Source organism: Hemibagrus wyckioides, linkage group LG28 (genome assembly GCF_019097595.1).
Source record: "Hemibagrus wyckioides isolate EC202008001 linkage group LG28, SWU_Hwy_1.0, whole genome shotgun sequence".
NCBI lineage: Eukaryota > Metazoa > Chordata > Actinopteri > Siluriformes > Bagridae > Hemibagrus > Hemibagrus wyckioides.
The window spans coordinates 13,318,413-13,329,753 of record NC_080737.1 but is presented as its reverse complement, the minus strand read 5'-3'; the positions used below and the strand labels follow the sequence as shown (position 1 = coordinate 13,329,753).

Genomic DNA, 11,341 nt, shown 5'->3' with positions numbered 1-11,341 from the left:
ATTCAGCAACTGCTGAGACTTTTGGAGTAAGAAGATTTCCTGTTTTTCTCAGCACAGATGTCTGTAGTAATGTTACACATCCAGAAGTCTGTCAGCTGAACGTCCGAAATTTTACTGAATTCAAAATCTTGCACATCCTGATAAAGGTTAAAGGTACAATAAGTTGTTTTGTTTACTGACATTACCTGCTCTCTGGCATCCAAAGTAATCAACCACAGGTAAAAATAATCACATGACTCTTCTAACACGCCATAATATTTATAATACTTAATATTTCATTAAGCAACTTTTTCTATATCGTATACATTTTGGCTAGTTGACTCTATGTTCAGTCCATTGACTCAGCATGAAGTGTGTGTGTTTTTGTGTGTGGAGCATTTACAATCTAGTTTGTTTTAAGCATCTAATGTGTTTGTGGCCTGTTGGCTCTGAAACAAGCCCTGTATCATGCTGTACTCGAAAAACTGTAAACATCCAGTAGTTGTATTTGTCTATATTTGCGTTACGTGTTTGCCGTAAGACGCTACGATGCGGAATTCTGAAGTTAATGGTTTACTACTGAACAGTGATACTGTGAGCAGAAACACTAAAGTATTTAAATGGGATTTTCCCTTTGTACATGCCAAATGAAGGAAAAAGGGAAAGAAAAAAAAAAAAAAAAAATCCAAACATGATGGAAGGGGATGAATGTATTTTCACAAATAAAATACAATAAGAGTACATTTTTGTTCAGTTTATTGAATACTGCCACTGTGACTCAGTACATCATTTTGCATGTCACAAGAACATTGCATAAGCAACCGGAATCGAAGCCGAGTCAAATCCGTCGGAATTTCCGCACAAATACCGGAACAGCCGAGTGCAAAAGTATTGGAAGTGACTCGAAAAGGAGAAATTAGTTATTGCTTGTTCCTCTGTAAGGTTTAAAAAATCTCTCTATATTGCACAGAAGACATTCTAACGGTTTTGATCTATAAAGGAGCGACCGTACAGACTGTATTGCAACCATTCGACGAAACATCATTACAAAATAGGTTAAAAACCGAAAACATTCCAAACCGTACGCATGCTCTCTCTCTCTCTCTTTTTGTTTTTTATTTTTTAAATTGCTTATTGATTAGATAGTATGAAAAGAACAGGCTATATATTTATACAAAAATAAAAGATAGGCTTGTAGTTTTCTTTTTTTTTCCGTTTTTATTATACAAACCCTGTGTGACTGCGGGTGGGATTTTTTTTTTATTATCGAAAGTTGTTTTGTGGCATCATTAAATACTTTACCTTCTTATTTTTTAAAGGATCTAATTTCCTATGGCTGAAATTGAAGAAGATTGATTGTCAATTTCTGAAACTCAAACCACAGAAACAGCAACATGTATAGAAAACCAAGCCAAACGACCCAAACACATGGAGCGTAAAGTACATCGTCTTCGGGTTCGATTTCACCCGATGTTCCAGAGGATTGCAGGAAGGAAACTGAATGATTTCACAGCTGTTCATGATGAGGAGTGTACACGAGTTTAAGTACATTTCAAATGAACTGTATTCACACCCAAAAGTGTTACAGTATTCCTGTAAAATTTTCACCGATGCCTAGAAATCTCAAGGACTCATAATACCAGCTGATTTGTTTGGCCCTAATAATATTTTGTGATTAAAAGACTGAAGAAAGTTCCTGTTATTGTGGCTATAAATCGCATCTTGACCATCCTTTTAATTTTTTTTTAATTTTATATTCAAGTTAATTAGACAAAAATTGTAGCTTATAACAGGAAAGCAAAAAAAAAAAAATCCATATCCTTTAACAGCTTCACTGTTACAAAAGCACCGACGCGGCAGATCACATCGACAAATTTATGCATTGGATCTGCCTCTGTGGGCTGTTACTATAAAAACGATAATATTAGAATAAACGCATTAACTACCGTCAGAGCCATGCTTATAGAAAACCGGTCAACACATTCTGACCAATCAGAATTGAGAAATCGTTAGTGGTGGTCTATTATGAAAAAATAATATAAGCTCATTCAAGTGTGCATACTGCAGTCATGATAGCAAAATAGTTGAAATGTGTGCGTGTAATCGTATCAGCTAGTTAATATATACAAAGATCAGGCATTACATTATGACCACCTGCCTAATATTGATTGTTGGTCCCCGTCATACACTGTGTATTCTGACACCTTTCTATCAGAACCAGCATTAACTTCTTCAGCAGTTTCAGCAACAGTAGCTCGTCTGTTGGATCGGATCACACGGGCCAGCCTTCGCTCCCCACGTGCATCAATGACCCTGTCGACGGTTCACCACTGTTCCTTCCTTGGACCACTTTTGATAGATACTGACCACTGCAGACCGGGAACACTCCACAAGAGCTGCAGTTTTGGAGATGTTCTGATCCAGTCGTCTAGCCATGACAATTTGGCCCTTCATCAAACTCACTCAAATCCTTACGCTTGTCCATTTTTCCTGCTTCTAACATCAACTTTGAGGACAAAATGTTCACTTACTGCCTAATATATCCCACCCACTAACAGGTGCCATGATGAGCAGATGTTCACTTCACCGTCACTGCTCATAATGTTATGCCTGATCGGTGTAGGCATTTAGTTATAGTAAATGTGTGAAATTTTATAACTAATATACCTGCTTGCAAATAAAACCAGTTTTTCCAAATCTACTGTTCAGCTCCAAAACAGTGCCAAACAACCTGATATTACGACTGCAGTCTGCGTCCGCTACTTTGTTCAAGTGCTTTACGTGATGCTTTTTTCTACTAAAAACATGTTTGATTTAGGGGCTATCCAGAAATCCACTAAAATGTCAATAAAAATAGATTTTGTTTTTATTAGTTTGCTAAAAACTAGAGAGGGAACTGATGCTGTACAATTTCACGAGTCATTTACCCTGTTTTTTATGGTCACATTAAGTGATATTGTGCTCGTTAGCGTCTGCTTTTATTTATTTATTTTTAATATATACAGACGTTCCTTTAGTAAAACGTGACACGAGGTAAGCGTTTAAAGAACTGTGAGTTCTGCTGTAATAAAATGACTATATATTTTTATATCTCAATTACAAGAAAACAAGCTTTAATATCATGTTTGTTTACCGACTCGGAAAAAAAATAAATGGTTATTTCTCGCATTGCTGAAGTATTCTTAACTTTAAAAGATGTTAAAAGTGCAGCTGTGACTCGATAAGAAAATTTCCCTACAGATCTATTCACAGGAAAACCAGCAACCCAAACCTCTTGATCAATTCTCGCTATAAATGAGGCTCTACATGGTTCTAACTACAGCTATGTCCATGCAGTTGAGAATCTAAAGAACTGGAGCAATAATAGGAATGTATTTGGATTGTATTTCTAACCAAGACATGATATTTTTATATACTTGGCTATGTTACCAGAAAATGTTCCAGTCACTCGCTGGGGGGATGTGGTGCTTTAAGCAGGATCGCAGTCTTGCCTGAAGTACATCTGCTCCCACACCACCGTGCTCCACACGCAGAAGAAGCTCCACAGATTGCGCAAGGTCCCGCGGTCAAAGGGATTCTCGTCGATGCCGCAGTGTTTGAGGTAGGAGATGCGGTGGCGTGACATGAACTCCCAGGTGGTGGTGTTCAGAGACACCAGGTAAAGGTGGGAGCCCAGGAGCAGCAGCACGGTCAGCGCCAGCAGCGCCACAACGCCGCACGTCACCAGCAGCACGCTGTTCGATTTCAGCCACACTGACCACGTCGCAGCGTCACTGAAGCCTGACCTAAATAAGAAGCAGAAGGTCATTCTGGTGTCTCTGATCATCTGTGTTTCATAATTATTGGTGTGGTATGAGAGAAATAAAACACTGAGACGTAGTGGAAAAGAACTACATCAAGAAACATTTTAATAGTTACTCTGAATTCAGGTGGTGTTTTTCAGGGGTTGGTCTCGGCCCCTTAGTTCCAGTGAAAGGAACTCGTAATGCTTCATCATACCAAGACATTTTGGCCAATTTCATGCTCCCAACTTTGGTGGAACAGTTTGGGGATGACCCGTTCCTGTTCCAATATGACTGCACACCAGTGCACAAAGCAAGGTCCATAAAGACATAGATGAGTGAGTTTGGTGTGGAGGAACTTGACTGGCCTGCTCAAAGTCCTGACCTCAACCTGATAGAACACCTTTGGGATGAATTAGAGCGGAGACTGAGAGCCAGACGTTCTCATCCAACATCAGTGTCTGACCTCACAATTGCACTTTTAGAGGAATTCCCATAAACACACTCCTAAACCTTGTGGAAAGCCTTCCCAGAAGAGTTGAAGCTGTTATTCCAGCAAAGGGTGGGCCAACTCCAAATTAAATCCATGTGCAGGTAAAGGCAGACATCCCAAAACTTTTGGCAATACAGAGTACGTACACTACTATATACAGCTGACATTTATTTAACATTTTATGGCAGGAGTGAGTGGAGAGTCAGACATGAGAAAGTCTTACATTTACGCCATTTGGCAGAGGCTCTTATCCAGAGTGACTTACAGAAGTACTCTGAATTAATGAATACATCGATTCTGGTTCACAAGCTCACCAGTTTAGTGACCCAAGTTAAGCTTAGTCTTGATATCAAGATGTTCTCTGACAGAGGAGAGGTTTATTAACATTTTTGGAAGGAGTATCCAGCGTCAGCGCTGTCTAACAGTCAGAGTAATGCTTTTAAGGTTTTCAGACTTGGACAAGAGATGCCAAGCATGACAAGCTGTGCTTTTTGTCGTGTTAACTTCAAGCGAGAGAGAGAAAGAGAGAAGGAGAGGCTGGTGAGGTTCAACCAGACAAAAAGTACCACGTGTGTTCATTAATAAATTTAAAAATGTCATCATAGGGAGGTTGCTGTGGTATAAGAGGAATAAAACGCTTCCGTAAATGAATCACTTTGGACATCTCACCATATAGAATAAATATAGATGTGCGTGTGATTATTTTCCCGTAACAACACGCTCTATTGTGTTGTGTTTGCTGTGATCCACACACACTCACCAGGCCATGTGTAGCCCCCAGAGCAGCACGACAAACTGCACAGCCAAGTAAAGCACAAACCAGCGATGGTTCCTCTCCCCTACACAGTTCTCAATCCACGGGCAGTGATGATCGTAGCGGCGCACGCAGTGCTGACACGTCTGGCAGTGTTTGGATCTCATTGGTTGCTGTGCGAGGAACGTGGACATTAAGAGTACAACGTGATTGGTCCTATGTGATTAAAAGAATGAGCTTCATTGGTTAGAAAGACGAATAGCACACACACACACACACACCTGCAACAGGCAATGACCACAGCGACGCTGACGGAATGGTTTGCTTTGTGGAATCATGTCCTGTTGCTCCTCAGTGACACCGAGTGTGAACTGAAACAAAGAGAGTGTTAACAACAACAACAACAACCCATAGCATCACAGTGTTGTTGTCAAACAGCATAACAAGTAGGGGAGTAAACCTCGAGCTTCTACACACTTTATACTCTTAAGGTAACGATTCAGTAGTTAATGGATACCACAGTATGATTCAGTTTGATCCAATATGCTACACATCAATTGTCTTTTTGATGATCATGGTTGTTTGACTCTTTTACCGTCTTTTAATTCAAGGCACTGACCCCATCATCTAATCATTACACCATTCTAACATGAACACGCACCAGTGGTGGACCTGGGATTTAAACTCTTCCGATCAGTAGTCCAAGGTCTTAGCCACTAATCTACCCCATCCCCACATCAAATAAATTGTGACATTTTATAAAATAAACTAACTATGGTTTTTTTTTATTCATTACATATCCAAGCCAAGACTTCTCTTGGCTGAAGCTGAAGAGTGCAGGGCTGCAACTGGACACCTACAGGCTTCCAAACGGACCGTTACAAATGCAATTACAGCTGTAAATAGGATATAGCAACCCACAAGGACTAGCCTTGAAAAGCAAAGAAGCAGCCAAGGTTTCCTGGAATTATAAAAACTAAATCTGTCATGTTAAAAATAGTGCTAATAAAAATGAGTGTAAACTTTAACCTTTAACCAAATAATCTATTGCATATAGACTCAGGTTTTAGTGGTGCATGTTTGTGCGTTCTTATAACCATGGCTTTTAATAATAATAAAAAAAAAATACCCCAGAAACGTGACTAATTTGCAAAACTGTCATACAGCAGATCTGCCTAGCTTCTTTGTTTCACGCTGTTTACACTTCTCCAGTTTCTCTAATTAGCTGTGATTATAGCTCTGATCAGCTCTGTGAAAACTCACAAGGCGTGCACAGATTCGACAGCAGGGGTGGGATCAGTTTAGGGATCTTTGTGGCTGGTGAGTTTACACTACAGCTGGAACACGGATAAAGTGAATAAAGAGTGGGTCTGCAGTCCAGCCACTGGTGCAGCTGGAGTTTTTGGAAAGAGCTTCTGACACATGAAGCAGTCATTTTGTTGTTTAGGCGGTCAGGCGCAAAGCCGTCAAATCAGATACAGTCTAGAGCAGGGCAAGCCATGATGTTCTTGTTCAGTCTTTGTATTTTAGGAATGGATGTTCTCTGGCTCACAGGCTGCTGTTGATATCATTGTAATATAACCAGGATGCTGCAGGTTTGGATCAGAAAGCAGAATAAATCTGTGTGTGTGAGAAAAACTATTAGGGTTTTACCTGTAGGTCGCAGTCATCAGCCAGAACGAACCCGGGATCCATTAGTGACACAGCAAAGTAGAGCAGCACAGAAAGCAGCACGAGCAGCACGAAGACTACCGGTAACGTGAGTCGGCCCGCTTCTTCCTCTCTACGGAGGTCTGTTTAAGAAAAAGAAGAAAAGTTAAAAACTTCTGCTTGTGGATTTAATGTTAACATGAATGAATACACAGATCAGGCATAACATTATGAGCAGTGAGAGGTGGAATGAATAACACTGATTGTCTCCTCATCATGGCTCCTGTTAGTGGGTGGGATATATTAGGCAGCAAGTGAACATTTTGTCCTCAAAGTTGATGTGTTAGAAGCAGGGAAAATGGGCAAGCGTAAGGATTTGAGCGAGTTTGACAAGGACGAAATTGTGATGGCTAGACCACTGGATCAGAACATCTCCAAAACTGCAGCTCTTGTGGGGTGTTCCCGGTCTGCAGTGGTCAGTATCTATCAAAAGTGGTCCAAGGAAGGAACAGTGGTGAACCGGTGACAGGGTCATGTGCGGCCAAGGCTCATTGATGCACATGGGGAGCGAAGGCTGGCCCGTGTGATCCGATCCAACAGACGAGCTACTGTTGCTGAAATTGCTGAAGAAGCATTAGCTGGTTCTGATAGAAAGGTGTCAGAATACACAGTGCATCATAGTGTTGTTGTGTTTTGGCAGCAAAAGGGGGACCAACTCAATATTAGGTCATAATGTTATGCCTGAACGGTGTAAATGCATATATGTAAGGGTCACTGCTGGGTTGAAGTTGTGGTCAGACAATTACCGTTGATAATCTACAATCTCTAACTGTAGCCAGGAGGTGGATTATTGATGTAAATGTGTTTATTAAAGTGGATAAAGTATAAATACACTATCTAAAACCCCAACTACACTACAGTGCCTGATGCACTCATACCAGCACCACAAGCACTACCATGTTCACCACAAAACAGCAAGTAATTGTGAAAACAATCAGTGGTTTCTTTCCACTGAGGAATTAAGTAAGTGCTTGGTAATTACTAAAGCGTGCACAGCAACAGTAAGGATACAAAGTGCACCTATACCAGATCAAATAGCCAATGTATGTAGGTTTAACTAATAAACTGGCTTCCTCACGTCTGAAGGAGCTGCATGAAGATATCCTGTTTACGGGAAGCGGACAGTTGAAGACTGATGTGGTCTTCTGCTGTTGTAGCTCATCCACCTTCATGTTGTTTGCGCATGCAGATATGTGCTTCTGCTCCTCAAGGCTGTCTATTTGTGGTGAAGGGATGTGCTAGCTTAGTGGTTAAGGTGTTGGACTACTGATCAGGGGGGTTGTGAGTTCAAATCCAGGGTTTGTGGGATGCACAAAATAAAACGTACATTAAAATGCAACAAAAAAATGGAAATGTAATGTATTTGAGCTACTATAGACTTCCTTGGAGGCTTGAATCATTCTCCTCTGTCCACTCTTATCTGCAGAACTGACCACTCCATTCATGATGTTTTGTTTTTCACAGCCCTCTGTATGACTCTACACTGCAGTGTGTGAAAATAAAAAAGATCAGCAGCTTCTCATATACTCAAACCAGCCTGTCTGACACCAAGATCCCTCATTGTGATGTCTGAATAATTGCAATAAGGAGCAGGGGGTTAAATAATATGGTTCCTAGTAAACCCATATATATACAGGTGGACTTACCGGTGTCGTGCAGGAAGAGGATCAGCGTTATAACCCATGTCAGGAAAACATGAGCGGTTCTGATGAGGAATCCTGAGCCGAACACATTTTTAAACATCCTAGCATACTTAGTCGTGCATTTCACATACCCGCTGATCACAATATTCCGCAAAAACATCGAAATAACATCACAGGTCGCACCGAATCGACGCCTGCCGAGCTATGAAAATGTACTTCCGCTTGCTTTCAGTCATGGCTCGAGCTCAGCTTTCATAAACACTGCCTCGTTCACTCCCTCACTCTAAAGCCGGATATTCGCTCCTAGGACAGACAGAATGATTAATTCCCCCTGATACATAATAAACTGATCTTATATTCAAATCCGAATGCTTTATTTATTTTTTTATTTATTTATAACGCTTCGTTTGCAGCTTCTGTGTATTATTGCTTGTTGGTATTTCCGCTCCGCTTGACTGCCGTCAAAAATCAGCGCCTCCTATTGGTCAGAATCTGTCACATGACCGCTGGGTGGTTGATAAGTAACGTTTATATTGTTATAATATAGAAATACAGGAAAGCATTAATAGAATAGATCATTTATTAAAGTTGCTTTTCAGTTGATTCCATTGATATATCAAGTAGAAGTTTCAAACGTCATGATTGTATAATAATGCATGTAAACACATGGACTATATTAAAAAATATATATCCCTTGTACAGACCAGGGGCAGACTTGATTAGTGATTAGTGAGTGTATGTGAGTGAGTGTGTGAGTGAGTGATTGAATGAGTGTGAGTGAGTGAGGTGGTGAGTGAATGAGTGTGTGAGTGAGTGAGTGTGTGAGTGAGTGAATGAGTGAGTGACAGAGTGTGAGTGAATGAGTAAATGAGTGTGAGTGAGTGATTGAATGAGTGTGTGAATGAGTAAATGAGTGTGTGAGTGAGTGTGAGTGAATGAGTAAATGAGTGTGTGAGTGAGTGACAGAGTGTGAGTGAATGAGTGTGTGAGTGAATGAGTGTGAGTGAGTGAATGAGTGAGTGACAGAGTGTGAGTGAATGAGTAAATGAGTGTGAGTGAGTGATTGAATGAGTAAATGAGTGTGTGAGTGAGTGAATGAGTAAATGAGTGTGTGAGTGAGTGAATGAGTAAATGAGTGTGTGAGTGAGTGAATGAGTGTGAGTGAATGAGTAAATGAGTGTGTGAGTGAGTGAATGAGTAAATGAGTGTGTGAGTGAGTGAATGAGTAAATGAGTGTGTGAGTGAGTGAATGAGTGAGTGACAGTGTGAGTGAATGAGTGTGTGAGTGAATGAGTGTGTGAGTGAATGAGTGAGTGACAGAGTGTGAGTGAATGAGTGAGTGACAGTGAGTGAATGAGTAAATGAGTGTGTGAGTGAGTGATTGAATGAGTAAATGAGTGCGTGAGTGAGTGAATGAGTAAATGAGTGTGTGAGTGAGTGAATGAGTAAATGAGTGTGTGAGTGAGTGAATGAGTGTGTGAGTGAATGAGTAAATGAGTGTGTGAGTGAGTGAATGAGTGTGAGTGAATGAGTAAATGAGTGTGAGTGAGTGAATGAGTGTGTGAGTGAATGAGTAAATGAGTGTGTGTGAGTGAATGAGTGTGTGAGTGAATGAGTGAATGAGTAAATGAGTGTGTGAGTGAATGAGTAAATGAGTGTGAGTGAATGAGTAAATGAGTGTGAGTGAGTGAATGAGTGTGTGAGTGAATGAGTAAATGAGTGTGTGAGTGAGTGAATGAGTGTGAGTGAATGAGTAAATGAGTGTGTGAGTGAGTGAATGAGTGTGTGAGTGAATGAGTAAATGAGTGTGTGAGTGAGTGAATGAGTGTGAGTGAATGAGTAAATGAGTGTGAGTGAGTGAATGAGTGTGAGTGAATGAGTAAATGAGTGTGTGAGTGAGTGAATGAGTGTGAGTGAATGAGTAAATGAGTGTGAGTGAGTGAATGAGTGTGAGTGAATGAGTAAATGAGTGTGAGTGAGTGAATGAGTGTGAGTGAATGAGTAAATGAGTGTGTGAGTGAATGAGTGTGTGAGTGAATGAGTAAATGAGTGTGTGAGTGAGTGAATGAGTGTGTGAGTGAATGAGTAAATGAGTGTGTGAGTGAGTGAATGAGTGTGAGTGAATGAGTAAATGAGTGTGAGTGAGTGAATGAGTGTGAGTGAATGAGTAAGAGTGTGTGTGAGTGAATGAGTGTGAGTGAATGAGTAAATGAGTGTGTGAGTGAGTGAATGAGTAAATGAGTGTGTGAGTGAGTGAATGAGTAAATGAGTGTGTGAGTGAGTGAATGAGTGTGTGAGTGAATGAGTGTGTGAGTGAGTGAATGAGTAAATGAGTGTGAGTGAGTGAATGAGTGTGAGTGAATGAGTAAGAGTGTGTGTGAGTGAATGAGTGTGAGTGAATGAGTAAATGAGTGTGAGTGAGTGAATGAGTGTGAGTGAATGAGTAAATGAGTGAGTGAGTGAGTGAGTGAATGAGTGTGTGAGTGAGTGATTGAATGAGTGTGAGTGAGTGAGGTGGTGAGTGAATGAGTGTGTGAGTGAGTGAATGAGTGAGTGACAGAGTGTGAGTGAATGAGTAAATGAGTGTGAGTGAGTGATTGAATGAGTGTGTGAATGAGTAAATGAGTGTGTGAGTGAGTGAATGAGTGTGTGAGTGAATGAGTAAATGAGTGTGTGAGTGAGTGAATGAGTGTGTGAGTGAATGAGTAAATGAGTGTGTGAGTGAGTGAATGAGTGTGAGTGAATGAGTAAATGAGTGTGTGAGTGAGTGAGTGAATGAGTGAGTGAGTGAGTGTGAGTGAATGAGTAAATGAGTGTGTGAGTGAGTGATTGAATGAGTAAATGAGTGTGAGTGAGTGAATGAGTAAATGAGTGTGTGAGTGAGTGAATGAGTAAATGAGTGTGTGAGTGAGTGAATGAGTGTGAGTGAATGAGTAAATGAGTGTGTGAGTGAGTGAATGAGTGTGAGTGAATGAGTAAA

General features: G+C 40.6%; 1 protein-coding gene across 1 annotated transcript; it reads right to left on the bottom strand.

Moving 5' to 3' along the window:
• Positions 1–718: 718 nt before the first annotated feature.
• On the bottom strand, positions 719–8,833 carry zdhhc12b (zinc finger DHHC-type palmitoyltransferase 12b). Its single transcript, XM_058383357.1, has 5 exons — positions 8,365–8,833; positions 6,662–6,801; positions 5,290–5,379; positions 5,015–5,181; positions 719–3,764 (listed from the first exon to the last, which is right to left on the bottom strand). Exons 1-5 carry the CDS (start codon positions 8,519–8,521, stop codon positions 3,449–3,451), a joined length of 870 nt encoding a protein of 289 aa, XP_058239340.1. The 5' UTR covers positions 8,522–8,833; the 3' UTR covers positions 719–3,448.
• Positions 8,834–11,341: the final 2,508 nt, after the last annotated feature.